General features: G+C 40.3%; 1 protein-coding gene across 6 annotated transcripts; it reads right to left on the bottom strand.

Annotated features, from left to right (window-relative positions):
- Positions 1–5,298: 5,298 nt before the first annotated feature.
- zgc:66472 (uncharacterized protein LOC327494 homolog) lies at positions 5,299–14,618 on the bottom strand. Of its 6 annotated transcripts, none has more exons than XM_031560460.2 (9): positions 13,776–14,618; positions 12,944–13,383; positions 9,432–9,782; positions 9,250–9,328; positions 8,411–8,854; positions 7,284–7,916; positions 7,003–7,073; positions 6,842–6,885; positions 5,299–5,875 (listed from the first exon to the last, which is right to left on the bottom strand). In XM_031560460.2, the coding sequence occupies exons 1-9, from the start codon at positions 13,951–13,953 to the stop codon at positions 5,839–5,841; spliced, it is 2,277 nt and encodes a 758-aa protein (XP_031416320.1). In that variant the 5' UTR covers positions 13,954–14,618; the 3' UTR covers positions 5,299–5,838. The 6 variants fall into 6 exon arrangements, with proteins under 6 accessions (XP_031416320.1, XP_012692356.2, XP_031416323.2 ...); XM_012836902.3 differs by having other exon boundaries at positions 7,284–7,952; positions 13,776–14,617; XM_031560463.2 differs by lacking the exons at positions 12,944–13,383; positions 13,776–14,618 and adding an exon at positions 12,077–12,934 and having other exon boundaries at positions 7,284–7,952.
- Between the last annotated feature and the right edge of the window lie 887 nt (positions 14,619–15,505).

Here is a 15,505-nt window from a genome sequence, read left to right as displayed (position 1 = left end):
TTCAATCCCAATGAGAGGGACACGAATTACGCTTGGTCATATGCCCTATGTGCAGGTACAGTTAGGCACTCCTGTTAAGTCCCTCCCCTTAGTTTTTTTTTTTCATGTTTGCAACCGCTGCCGCCGCCACGCCCCCTCCCCCCGCGCACATATTCTGCCTTTAACACTTGAAACTGTGAGATTGTCAGGGGATATCACTAACCGCCACCGCCACGCCCCCTCCCCTGGCGCACATATTCTGCCTATAATACTTGCAACTGTCATGGTAGGTCACTAACCTACCTGTAGCTATTTTTGCCAGTATAATTATTTAGCTGAATATGGGTATACATCTATGGGGCGCCGTTTGTAAAATGTTGCACGTTCGAAAATCCTGCTCAGTTTTGCTACATTTAGCATTTTCATATGGAACAAAAAGCACGACAATATTCGAATGTCACTTTTTCAAGCATTTAGAGAGAAATTCATGTAAATTCATGCAATAACTTTTCCAAGGATATTTTTTGGCAGTAACACAAAGTTGTTGAATAATATAAATGTTTCATCTAAATGTAAATGTTAAATATAAATGTAAATGTTAAATATAAATGTAAATGTTAAATGTAAATGTAAATGTTAAATATAAACGTAAATGTTCAATGTTATACATAAATGTTAAATGTAAATGTTAAATGTAAATGCTAAATGTAAATGTTAAATGTAAATGTTAAATGTAAATGTAAATGTTAAATGTAAATGTAAATGTTAAATGTTCAGTCTACATGTCAGATTTGAAGACTGAACCTTACAATATTTACGGTAATTGGCTTTCATAGTTTTCACGTCACGTCAGAATTACCAGCTTGCGGGCAAGAAAATACACTCCACAGCTGTCTACCACTGGAATTTATACTGGAACTGACCATCTTTCATTCAAGATTATTTAATATATCCGCTTTAAAATTGTCTGACATAGGTAGTAAAATGCCAGACAGTTGTTGCTCGGTTGGCTGTTCAAATCGGCGAGGAGACAAGCCCGGCTGTTTCCAGCTGATTGTAGACGTCTTCTGGGTCAACTTTTCTCAGGCGGGCAGTAAGCTAGCCTTCTTTTTGGAGCTTGCAATAAAAGCATGAACCCTGTTTTGGTCGCCTCATTCATCAGAATAACTACCTAAAACGGGAATAGATCAAGAAATAAAGTCAAGAAACAAAGCATCAACACGATTAAAATTGGATTACCCGGTTTCTGCTCTGAGATTGCGACAAGTACCTAAGCAACTAGGCTAGGCTACTGTATTTTGTCATCCAACTGGTAATACTACAATGCCAGTAGAAAATACTTGGGAAGATAATTTCAGTTGTCATTCGCCAGACCAGGTGGTTGTACTTGTGTTAACCAGGAAATTGTGTAAAATGATAAAGAACAGTGTTGGGTAGGCTAAAGGTTGCTAGCTAACAGCATGTAGCTCGCTAGCTATTACATGGCAATCATCTTTGCTCTGATAATGAAGATGTTTGTTAGTTTTCACCTTCCAGACGACATCGTTATTAACCCATCCCCTTCTGAAAATTAAATTACTATCTGTGTGGTAGGCTTTCAGTTTTTGAGGTGTGTAGGGGGACGGATTTTCTATTAGATATATGTAAATATCTCCAAACTGGAGCTCAGGCAGGGACTTCTACGACGTTACAGAAATACAAATATCAGCGGGTGCAGTAAAGGGATCACAGGTTCCCAAAATGTAATTTTTTTCTAGATATCTCTGTCTGGCTATTGTGGTATGATCTGTGTTTGATGGCGATCGTAATTGAGTAGGTTGCACTGCTCGACGATGTCCACTGTTGGTCGACACATTTTGCCCGCAAGCTATCCCTGGTAGTGTTACTGAAAGCTATGAATTACCGTAAATATTCTAATGTTCTGTCGTCAAGTCTGACATGTAGACTGAACATTTACATTTAACATTTACATTTACATTTACATTTAACATTTACATTTAACATTTACATTTAGCATTTGATATTTGTATTTACATTTAACATTTACATTTAACACTTATATTTAACATTTATATATAACATCGAACATTTACGTTTATATTTAACATTTACATTTACATTTAACATTTACATTTATATTTAACATTTACATTTAACATTTAACATTAACATTTAGATGAAATATTTATATTATTTAACAACTTTGTGTTACTGCCAAAAAATATCCTTGGAAAAGTTATCGCATGAATTTACATGAATTTCTCTCTAAATGCTTGAAAAAGTGACATTCGAATATTGTTGTGCTTTTTGTTCCATATGAAAATGCTAAATGTAGCAAAACTGAGCAGGATTTTCGAACGTGCAACATTTTACAAACGGCGCCCCATATACATCAGTATTTTTGGCAATGCGACTTGGCTATTCAGACTATTTAGATTGACATAAATATGTCTATGGGCCCCGGCTACGGGCCCCCAAGACCCACGGGCCCAGGTGCGACCGCACCTGCTGCACCCCCTATAGTTACGCCCCTGGACAAGTGAGTAGATACCCTACTAGCAGGCTAGCTTGCTAACTAGCCCGGTCTGTTACGCTATTTCCACACGCCACGCCCACTCAAAGCGAAGCAAGCGTTTCGCATCGCTGCCATGTATCCCTACAGTCTTTTCCTGTAAAGACATTTAAATATATGTGTTTTCATGCGACCAATTTAAGTCTAAATGAAGTCTCATACAGAACTATGTCACAATTATTGCTGTGGTGCTCTGCATATTGTGGATTTTTACATACTATAAAGGTTTATTGTGGCTTTTTTTCCATTGACCTTTCTCATTATGTAGATAATTTCTTCATAATGAATAATGGCTTTTCAAAGTTAATGTTTTAATGTGAATATAAAAAATAAACACTATAGACTGAATGTAAAAGTGAGTGAGTGGGTATTATTTTATGTACAGGTGCATCTCAATAAATTAGAATATCATCAAAAAGTTGATTTATTTCAGTAATTCGATTAAAAAAGTGAAACTCATATATTATATAGATTCATTACACACAGACTGATGTATTTCAAGTGTTTATTTCTTTTAATTTTGATGGTTCTAACTGACAGCTAAAGAAAACTCAAAATTCAGTATCTCAGAAAATTAGAATATTACTTAAGACCAATAAAAAAAAGATTTTTAACGCAGAAATGTTGGACTACTGAAAAGTATGAACATGTACAGCACTTAATACTTGGTCTGGGCTCCTTTTACATGAATTACTGCAGCAATGCGGCGTGGCATGTAGGCGATCAGTCTGTGGCACTGCTGAGGTGTTATGGAAGCCCAGGTTGCTCTGATAGCGGCCTTCAGCTCTTCTGCGTTGTTGGGTCTGGTGTCTCGCATCTTCCTCTTCACAATACCCCATAGATTCTGTATGAGTTTTAGGTCAGGCGAGTTTGCTGGCCAATCAAGCACAGGGATACCATGGTCCTTAAACCAGGTACTGGTACCTTTGGCAGTGTGTGCAGGTGCCAAGTCCTGCTGGTAAATGAAATCCGCATCTCCATAAAGCTGGTCAGCAGAGGGAAGCATGAAGTGCTCTAAAACGTCCTGGTAGATGGCTGCGCTGACCTTGGACTTGAGAAAACACAGTTGACCAACACCAAGAGATGACATGGCACCCCAAACCATCACTCACTGTGGAAACTTTACACTGGACCTCAAGCAACTTGGATTTTGTGCCTCTCCTCTCTTCCTCCAGACTTTGGGACCTTGATTTTCAAAGGAAATGCAAAATGTACTTTCATCTGAGAAGAGAACTTTGGACCACTGAGCAACAGTCCAGTCCTTTTTGTCCTTATCACAGGTAAGATGCCTCTGATGTTGTCTCTGGTTCAACAGTGGCTTGACACAAGGAATGCGACAGTTGAAGCCTATGTCCTGGACACGTCTGTGTGTGGTGGCTCTTGAAGCACTGACTCCAGCTGCAGTCCACTCCTTGTGAATCTCCCCCAAATTCTTGAATGGGCTTCGTTTCACAATCCTCTCAAGGCTGCGGTTATCCCTGTTGCTTGTGCACCTTTTTCTACCACATTTTTTCCTTCCATTCAACTTTCCAAACGTTCTGCTTGGATACAGCACTCTGTGAACAGCCAGCTTCTTTAGCAATGACCTTTTGTATCTTTACATCCTTGTGCATGGTGTCAATGATCGTCTTCTGGACAACTGTCAAGTCAGCAGTCTTCCCCATGATTGTGTAGCCTACTGAACCAGACTGAGAGACCATTTAAAGGCTCAGGACACCTTTGAAGGTGTTTTGAGTTAATTAGCTGATTAGAGTGAGACACCATGAGTCTTCAATATTGAACTTTTTCACAATATTCTAATTTTCTGAGATACTGAATTTGGGGTTTTCATTAGCTGTCAGTTATAATCATCAAAATAAAAAAAATAAACAGTTGAAATATATCAGTCTGTGTGTAATGAATCTATATAATATGAGTTTCACTTTTTTAATCAAATTACTGAAATAAATCAACTTTTTGAAGATATTCTAATTTATTGATATGCACCTGTATGTCAGAGAAAGAGTGTTGAAAAACTGCTTGTTATATGAAAATAACTAGTTATTTCCAAGGCTTAGGTCTATAGCCTTATATAACATAAAACACTGGCTTGGATCAAGCTGTTGTGAACTCTATTCTATAAATCTAGTGGATTAGGAAAGTCTTTGGATAGAGACAGGATTGAGGGGAATATGGTACCATTTTTACAAGGGATGCAATGGTACATGTACATTTTACATAGATACATTTTAATTTCCAATCTGAAATAACACCTAAGTTATCATTGTGAGGATGTCATGTTACAGCTCATATTAAGGTGAGCCTGTTTGTCATTCTTACCAATTTTCGCACAAATTTGTATTTATTATTGGTTTTATCATCATCACTGACATGTTGATTGAAATCACATGTTCTTCTTCTGTGCTTTGTCATCGACCGCACTGGGAGCATGCATGATGACACAGCAGAGGTGCAAAGTGACCTCAAACATAGACCACAGGAGGGGAACCCCAGACGAGCCCCTGCCTACATTCTGGTGCCATTCAATGACCCCGGTTCATTCAGCAGAATTCAGTCAAGTTTCCATTTTAACAGCCATAGTCAGCAAATGTTCACTGAATCAACATTCAATGTTCAAAACAGAAACCAATTTTTGTCATGTTCAAGAACTTGTGGGTTTAATTTCATATATTGTACAACAGCTATAACATATCAAGAGGAATAATAATAATAATAATAATAATAAATGAAGAAGAGGTCTGTAGCAGTATGATACAAAATTAGGGTTTTATTGATTTTATATGAACAGGATGGCAAACCAGTCTTGTTAGTAGAAAACAAATTCAACTGTAAATTCAGAACTCGGCTGAAAGATGACAAGTCTCCACTGACTTATCACAAAAAAATGGGAGTGACAAAGTGTATCCATAAACATCCCAAAGCAATTAAATGTACAAGGATCGATGCCTGGCATTTGCACATACTTTCAAGTTGTCAATGGTGAAAAATAGAAAAGCTAAGTCTGTTCTAAAGACATCCACAAAAGCCATCTAAAATCTGCAAAAAGTGTTGCAAGGGATGGTTATCAAATTGAAGGAGTCCTGCTATTCTACACATTTACCTATAGTGTACCTAATGCGTTTTGGTCCTTTTTATGTTCTCCACAAAAGCAGAGACACAAAAGCATTCAAATGTGCCAGTATCCAAATCTACCTGATGATCTCAGCACTTTTTGAATACCTCTTAGCCAATCAAATGACTAGAACGTAAGAAGTTGAATAAGATCAGCGACACAGCCTCCTCCTCTTCTAGGCTGGCTCCCAGGAGTTGCTCCATTTTGCGCCACTGAAAAGTAAGAGTCACATAATTCATCTAAAAATTACATTACATAAACATTACGCTGTACATTTTTTAGGCCACATTACTTTGATCTACCTCTTTAGTTATAATGCCTCTTCATACAATCTCTGATATTTATGTGAGGGTAGCATCCAATGCACAAGGTTCCAACTTTTATTTTTTACAGTCTATTAGATGTCATTTTACTATGTGTTAGGGGCACTAGAGGTGATTTTTCACTGGCCTCATGATTTGATTCAAAGGTAAGGATTTGATTATAAGACAGTTCTCAATTGTATTAATAAATACAAGCACTCGGATTTGAACTCTACCCAGTAGATTACCTAGCAGTAGGCCTATGTACAAAATTAAATTGTTTTCACATTAAAACAAATAAGGCCTACAGGATAATTCAGTTTAGTGAATAACTGTACTGTAAAACTAATTAATATGAAAACTATATAATATAAAAACAGCCTAAAAATAGCCTCCCAGCATGCATTGGGTGTTGTGTTGTTTTTTGTTGTACCATTCAATGCATGTGTTAGTCACTTGTGTTAGTTTAATGTATCTGTGACCATTAGGATGATTGTCAGTGTAAATTATGTCCTTTTCTCTTCCTACCGTGTTACGATAAGAGTTCTCCCCTACGCATGTTGTTAATAAAGCAGCATACTCCTAGGGGCGTGTGGTGTATGGGGCACAGAAACTGATATAAAACTGAGATCTCTAACTCGCTGAGAATTCTTCCTGGCTAGACGCTACAATATTATTTAATTACGTTGTTTACATTTTTTTTTTATAATTTTTTTTTTTCTGCATCAATGCAGACTTTTTCACTTTCGCATCCCAATGCATTATAAAAGCGACAATTTTCCCCAGCATTATAGACACACAGTAACCAACCCTTTGATTGAAACCACTCTGCATTTACAATATTGCATGGTCCAGCACACGCAAAACTGCACTTACCACGAAGAACAAGGCCACCATTTCACTCTCACCTCCTCTTGACCCTGAAGAAATAAAAAAAATAAAAACATGATGTGGTCCATTGTGACATTTAAAGTTAAAAATACTGTATGTTTGTACAACATATTAATGAGCTGTATTAATCTTTCTTTTTTACTTACATCAGCTGCAGTTCTTTTCTGAAGAATCTTTTCAAAGGGATACAGAGCACCATTCACATCATGTTTGCACTCTGAAACAGGAAAGTTGTATGAAAATCTGCCCTTCAAGTAGAAGAAAATGACTAATCCCACAGAGAATTCCACAGAAATGCCAAACGCAGGACCCAGGCACAAATCCAAATCACCTTATCCTTTGGTACATATGAGGGAACTGACAACCACATTTTCAACTATACAGAAACTAATATACTGCTGGCCAAAGCCTTCATTTCAAAATTCACCTTGATCCATCATTCTTCGTTTTTTTCTTTGAATCTTCTCACTCTTCACTGCTGACCTTCTTTTTAATGATATGTCTTCTTCACTCCGTTGATACCCATCTCCTGAATTCTCAATGGCTTTACAGTTCTCAGTCTGCATCATGACAGCAGTGGATTTCACATCCATATCAGCGGGATTTTCAGTCTCGGGTTCAGAAGTCAAACAATCATCTGTAGCCTCCTCTGTAGATGCATCCACACGTGGAGAGCTATCCAGCCCCTCTAAATTCTCGTGAGGTCTGCTGTTGGTGCTCATTGCGGCCAAGCGGCTTCTGAGGTGAAAGGTTGTCCCTGGTGCTGACGAAGAAACTGAGCTCCAACCCGCAGACCGACCACGGCGTCGAGTAGCAGGAGGGTCTGACTCTGGAGCACCATTGAGTACCTGATTCTGCCTCACACTGGCAGAGTCATGTGCAGCCACGCTGGATCCTTGTCCTGCTGTGGCAGCAGAGCGTGTTGTTTCCTGCTCCATTTGGAGTGACTGCCCTACAGGAGGGGGCGGGCTCTCAGCTCCCTCTTCTTCTTCAAATGGAGCACCCAGCAGCTCCTCCTCAGCTCTGCTCAGGGGCTCCTGCTCAACGGAGGAGTGGTCATCTGGGGAAATATTTGAAGAGCTTGACACCAGGCACTCTGATGGTTTTCATGGTGAGAGAGAGAAATGAGAGAGAGAGAGAGAGAGCGAGATAGAGAGAGAGAGAGAGAGAGAGAGAGTGTTAAAAAAAACACAGAGGCAGCATGACTAAACATCCACTGCCACCTTAACTTGAAGCCAGTGGTTTCAGGATTGGTGCGGAGCTATGTGTCTGCAATTCACAGAACTGAATTTTTTTAAATGATCTCCTTCCCCTGATGTAACACATATATTCTTTATTCAACACCTAAACACTTTCAAATGTGGCATTCTAATCACTCAAATCCCATTAACTAGGAAAACGAATGGGTCAATTTGGTGATGCACATATATTTTTTCACTCCCTAAAATACAACACCTAATTTTTACAGAGGCAAACTCACAGAACTAATTTCAAAACATTCTACTTCTTCTTAGAGGATCTCCATAGAACATGTGTTACCAATGAGGTACTTACGCTTTTTGAACTCCTGCCAAGTAGGAAAGTCTCGAAGCCGCAATCTTTTTTTAGGTTTTTTAGTGAGCCCCATTGCATTTACATCATCTTCAGTTTGCAGGGCCTGAGAAGAACTTGTGTGCTGTGATGAAGAGGAGATGAAGTTCTTCCTACCAGGAGGCCGACCACGGCGTCGAACAGCAGGAGGGTCTGACTCTGGAGCACCATTGAGTACCTGATTCTGCCTCACACTGGCAGAGTCCTGTGCAGCCACGCTGGATCCTTGTCCTGCTGTGGCAGCAGAGCGTGTTGTTTCCTGCTCCATTTGGAGTGACTGCCCTACAGGAGGGGGCGGGCTCTCAGCTCCCTCTTCTTCTTCAACTGGAGCACCCAGCAGCTCCTCCTCAGCTCTGCTCAGGGGCTCCTGCTGATTGTCAGTTGCACTGCTTGAATCCAGCTGGTACTCTGATGATCCACACCAAAAGCATTTGAAAGGAAGATAAGAGAGTACAGGAAAAATGAAAGAAACTTCAGTAAATGGAATGACGACTAGCCTACGTCTGAACTCTGAAATGTGTGCGCACATATACAGTCTTACATTTTCTAGGCTGGAGATAAGACAGTTGAATCTGGTTCCAATTTTGACTGAAAAGTGACAGTTGAATTCAGGGTAATTCACACACACAAAACATGAATTAACCCCCCTTGGAGTAGGGTTAGAAACATGCTGGAAATCAGAATCTCTTTCACGACAAAGACTCACACACAACAAGCAAAGGTGTAATGTTCCACTGAACTGACCCTAACAAATGACAGTTAATCAAGTATGGTAACATGTGTAGTGTAGAAACAGTCCTTACCACATGGCAGCACCACTGGTTCTGGGGTCATTGATTCCTCTGCCTTCAGCACCACACACTCCAGGGAAACCTCCACAGTCTAAGAAGATGTTTAATTCAACACATCAAAGTTCTATTAACATGCAGACCTAATGATGGCACTAAAGCCAGATTACTACCGGTCTACGGTCTAATATCCTTACCTCTGTCTTTTCTGGGACGGATTGTCCATAGGACAGGACACTTTCCAAAAGCTCCTGTCCTCTCTCCACTTTGAGGTCTGGCAGGTTGTGACACACATTCTGAGCACACAATCGCTCGCTCTCCTTCAGTCTCTCTGTGAGGGCTTCCACTTCCTTTCTCTTCTGCATTAACTTAATTTCAGCTCCCATATAAATTTCGTCAAATAAGGAGACGATTTCTGATGTCGTCCTCACCATAAAAGACTCCATGAGAGACAGAATCTTTGTCCGGAATATGTTGGTCGCAGACACAAGCTCTGGCTGGATGGGGTCTTCATAGTCTTGGTATGTTGCTGATTTGTCCTGCTTGGACTAACACAACACACAATAAACACCTTCATTAGATTTCAGAACCGTGTTCATGGCAGTAATTTCAGAATTTTCCAGACATTGATTTAATAATTCTAACTATTAATTATACTTTTTTTCCTGAATGAAAACTTTCCAAACATTCAACTATAATGGAAAATAGATTCAACCTATTCCAACCTACATAGCATTCGGGAACCTCTTTCATGGCACACCTATCCATGGAGAACTGTTTGGTAGGCCTACTCTAACACTGTTATGAAGAGATGACGGATTTCAACATGATCGTGGTATTTCGGCTCACCTTCAACTGTCTATAAAGCTGTGCATGTTTGTCACGAAGATGGACCATTAAATTCGTTGTGTTACCTCCTTTCGCTGAAACTTTCCTTCTACACGTTTTGCAAACAGGCAAGTGATTCTCAATCAGTTGTCCGTTAGCATCTTTCATAAAACCAAAATAAGCCCAGACTTCAGACTTCTTCTTAGACGGACGAAAAATCTCCTGCTCAACCCCATTTTCCTCCATTGTTGTTATTGCAACGCTATACACTTCTAGCAACCGGACACCCACAGTCCACAGCCTCGAAACCCAATATTCACAGATTCGAAGTTCCCGGATCGTTGTTCAAACACAAACGACGCCTCTTTCCAATCGTAGTAACGGCTGACTCACGGCACTACACACACTATATGCGTTGGAATGCGTTAATCAACGGATGACGGGGGAGGAGTCTGGCGCATGGGGTTGTGTTGATAACGGAGACCTTATAGTGATTGACAGGTCAACAAACAAATCACGCTGTCGGTCAAGGATACGTATTTCCGCTGGGAACGGTATTACAACCGGAAGTGAGTATGTAATTCCGGTCTCTGGTTGCTTAAAACTTGTCATCTCGACAAATGATCACACCCGTTGTGTAAAATATGCGAATGTCAGTCCATTTAATTCTAGAAGAAAAGCCTGTGGTAACAGCAAGTAACGACCTAGTCAGTTGGCGAGCAACTAGATAGGTAACAAGTAGAGACGCTCCGATCAGCATTTTTGGGGTCGATCACCGATCACCAAAATCATGATCTGCCTATTGCCGATCACTGAATGGCAGGGGAATGGTAATCTTGTATCTATAATCTAGTAGAGTTTGCACCATTTGTAGAAATTAAACTAACTATGAATTAACTGTATTGAAAAAAAACCCAGTAGAAATAGGCTGCATTCAAGATATTGAAGAACCATCAAGTGTGTATTTGATGCAAAATGTAAAACTTACACCAAAACTGGTTACTGCCACAAAGGACAAAACTATGGCAAGTTTTTTTCTGTTATAGGAACCAACTACATCAGATCCAAAAAAAATAAATAATGTAAGGTACTGTAAGCCAATGCCATCCTTCATAGATAACAAGGCAGAGAAACATAAGGAGGCCAAGCAGATTTACCAACCCACATTAGATGAACTTGGGATGGGATGCGGTCACATTTAGGCCCAGGCTACTTGTAAAATTTAGCCTTTTTTAATATATTAAAATTAAACAATTGGCCACAAAATGTTTCAAACCGTCATATCGTGGATCAAAGCAGGTTAGCAGGCGACGGAACCCTTAATTCTCCACAACGGATATTGGTTGTTCGTCGAGGCAATTTAATTCCACAATTCTGAACGTGATGTCTTTCCACCTCTTACTATCCCTGCTGTATGGTTCACGTCGTTTAAATGTATCACTCACCGTCGGCTGATTGAGGGATGGGGATGAGCTCCACGTTGGCTTCGGCTGGTTTAGTTTCTCATACTCGGCATATTCAGTTGTATGGCGTGTTCTAAGATGCCTAATCATGTTAGTGGTGTTAAAATGCCGTTGGTGGCTTCCACCTCGAGGTATTTCAGCACGACACACATTGCAAATGGCAAATTTTACGTCTTTGTCGGACACTTTGGAAAACTTCCAGACGGGAGAACTCATGTTGCTTGCTCCGCTCTGCTGTTGCCCGTGCGCAGCGCATGCAGGAGGAAAAAAAGTCACGCAAGTAATTTACGTCACGTGATCGGCTTTTTTGATCGGCGCTTTTGGGGTTCGCAGATCAAGCTATTTTTAGCCAATATCGGCGATCAATCTGAGCATCACTAAAAGCTAGCTAGACCTAGAGTTTAGGGGTGATGTGCTCTGAGTGCAAAAACAAGATGCAGACTATCAAATTCATTTTTACACATGTAAATAATTATAAAGACTATGTATCAGTGCTACTCAGTACACCACATACCGCAGCAAATTACAAATGCATACATTAAAGTACTCACTTCCAGTTTTAATATCGATCCCAGCGGAAATACGGATCTTTGGCCGACAGCATCATCAGTCGTCTTGCAGACTCTAGCCACATGGCGCTGCATGGCGGAATTCCCCGTCCGCTTACTATCATATTTCATTACAACTTTACACTTCCTACATTGGACATAACCAACAGCCACATTAAAATCCGCATTGACTACTAAGCGGAAATATCTCCATACAGTAGATTTCCCTTCGTTTTGTATCGTTTTAAACTCTCCAGATGACAGTTTATTTTTAACTTCTTCCATGATGCCAGTTTTCCGCCTGTAATCGCGTTGTCACAGCTAGGACATGCACACAGGAAGAAGGCTGTTAACCTAAATGTGATTTATTTTTATTATCTATACGTTGACTTCCCTACTTATCAAGATATTTTAAATATGGAATGTTCAAAGCCTTATCACGCTGATGTGTCGGAGCCCGACCCGAGTACAATTTCAAAATGTTTGACCGAACCCGGCCCGTCGTGTCAGGGGCGGTCCTTCCTGTTCATGGCTACCAAAGACAACACTTCCGAAAAGCCTGAATTCGTTCTTGTGACCATAGACATATATACATATACATATATGTATATATGTCTATGCTTGTGACGCCCAAAGTATAAGTGGTGACAGTCTAACATACATTATATCTAATGTACTATTAAATATTCTGTCGACATTTGTCTTAGACATCTGAGATAAATAGACAAACAAATACAGAGGTAGCTTTAGCCTCATTCTCATCAGGGTTAAAAGAAAGCTATGAAAGGGAGTCAGTTTTAGAAATCCTGACAGGAAAGTAAAGACAACCATTAATTTAGCATAACTTGGAAGACCTGTGAGTTCCTGTACCATGTCATAATTTCCTTTGGAAGCCTCTTCGCTCAAAGACAGCTCATCAGCGTTGTCCTTTAGACGATGAATCTCAGCTGTAAATTGTGCACATTCATCTGTCAATGCCTTGACTGTAGCTCGGCAGGCTGCTTTCGAGCATGGTCCCACGATGCATGGGCTATGCATGGCTTGGGAGTAATTGTGCTCACCCTTCGTGCATTCTGCCCGTACTTCCATGTTGTCATCTTGCTCAGTGTCATCACTGGTGCTGGAAGCGGCCACAGTCTCATGGTAGGCGTAATAATTTATAGGGGCCAAAGTCTCAGTCCTTTTGCGTTTCATCTGCTGGGTATGCTCAAACCTTCTGTTGGCATAGGCGTTTTTCTGCCGCTGTCCAGCTGAAGTGTGTACAAACAGACTGGGTACATAATCAGGGCTCATGGGGTTCTCACTTTTCCCTAAGCAGATAGAAAAGAATGGTAGAATATTAAATATGTGCATACTATCAAGACATTGACCAACCTAAGGAAGGTAATTTCCCTTTCATCTTTTTCTCTCAGACATTCTCTTATTCACATACTGTACTAAGTGTGAGACTAACATCAGCTCCGTTAGCTAGCTTACTACACAATCTGAATAACATTAGCGACTAGCTAACGTTAGCATAACAATGTTATACCAAGCTCATCGTGTGTTTGGGTGACACTGCTAACTGCTTAATTATAACGTTAGCTATGGCAACTGAAGTTAACCAGTGTTTTGTATTGTTATAATTTTCCTGTAAAAAAAGAATTAGCTAGATAGCACTAGCTAGCTAAATTGAGGGCAAATGTAGCTAGTGCCAATTTACCGGATACAAAGTGTTGACTGCACAATCTGGAGTTAGATGTTGGCTGCCAGTTGTCTCTTCTAATTGCAGCCAACCATTTATTCCGCCGATCTAAATTTTTTGGAATAGAATGAAATTGTATATCTGGGTTTCTTTGGCGACTGTTGTCGCATCCAACAGCACAACATATCCCGGGCATTTTGAACTTTCTGTGGGTTGTGACCGACGCATAGGTGTCCGTGTCGTACACAAATATGGCGCTTAAACACAGTGATGTCACATCCCATGAAAAGGCGACATATGTGGTTGCCTAGAGCGCCACCCAGAGCGAGGCGCCAAAAACTGCGCCCAGCAAAAAAAAACACCAATAACAAAAATAATACGCTTTATTTATAGCTTTTTAGTATTCGGCCGCCTGACCATTACACCAACAGGGACTGTAATTACATTGTATTAAAATACATATACTTTAATATGGAGTTGGTCCCCCTTTTGCAGCTATAACAGCTTTCACTCTTCTTTCTGTGGAAATTGGTGCCCTTTCATGGAGCATTTATAAGGGCAGGCACTGATGTTGGACTCCGTTCCAGTTCATCCCAAAGGTGCTTGATGGGGTTAAGGTTAGGGCTCTGTGCGGGCCAGTCAAGTTTTTCCATACCAAACTCATCAAACCATGTCTTTATAGTCCTTGCTTTGTGCACTGGGGCACAGTCATGTTGGAATAGAAAAGGGCCTTCCCCAAACGGTTGCCACAAAGTTGGAAGCAAAACATGGTCCAAAATGTCTTGGTATGCTGAAGAATTAACCCTTACCGGACCATATCCCCGTAGAGAGAGACATAAAAAGGACACCCCAGAAAAATATAAAATATAGATAAGCACTTTGTAAGGAGAATATAACTAACCCTTGCACATTTCAGTCTCTGAGTGAGGTTTCAGCTCCTAACAACCCGCCCATTAGCAAATTACGGCTATTCATATGATAAGGGGGTGGTAATTCAGTGATCGCTATTGGGTGATGATGTGGCAAGAAAGGTTTTTCTAGGTTTTTCTAAGGGTATGTTTACATTTGATTTAAATAAAAAATTAGTATGGCCACACCTGGCACAACGCATGCTCGCCGACCAGATACAGTACCAGTCAAAAGTTTGGACACACCTTCTCATTTAAAAAAAAAAAATTTCTTTACTTTTATTATTTTCTACATGGTAGATAACACTTTTTTTGTTTAGTACATCATTCAATATGTGTTCTTTCATAGTTGAAATGTCTTCCGTATTAATCTACAATGTAGAAAATAATAAAAGTAAAGAAAAAACTTCTCAAAAAAATTAGAAGGTGTGTCCAAACTTTTGACTGGTACTGTACGTGTGTAGAACGGACTCACCCGGACTCCTTAGTTATTGTCCTCTGCGACTTTAACAAAGGAAATCTCACCCGCGAACTCCCCAAATACAAACAATTTATTAAATGCCCGACCACAGAGGAGAACATTCTGGATCACTGTTACACCACAGTAAGCAGTGCCTATCACGCCGTCCCCTGGGCTGCACTGGGACTCTTGGACTACGTCATGGTCCATTTGATTCCTGCATACAGGCAGAAACTAAAACTCTGCAAACCTGTTGTCAGGACTTTAAAGCAGTGTAGCTGTGGAGGATCTTCAGGCGTGCTTGGACTGTACAGATTGGGAGGTGTTCAGGAACAGTCTGGACGAGTACACAGAGGTTGTGACTTCTATCAGCTTCTGTG

This window comes from Clupea harengus, chromosome 22, assembly GCF_900700415.2.
Source record: "Clupea harengus chromosome 22, Ch_v2.0.2, whole genome shotgun sequence".
In the NCBI taxonomy this organism is placed as follows: Eukaryota; Metazoa; Chordata; class Actinopteri; order Clupeiformes; family Clupeidae; genus Clupea; species Clupea harengus.
Note: the sequence above shows the minus strand (reverse complement) of the source record. Positions and strands in the feature narration are given on the sequence as shown.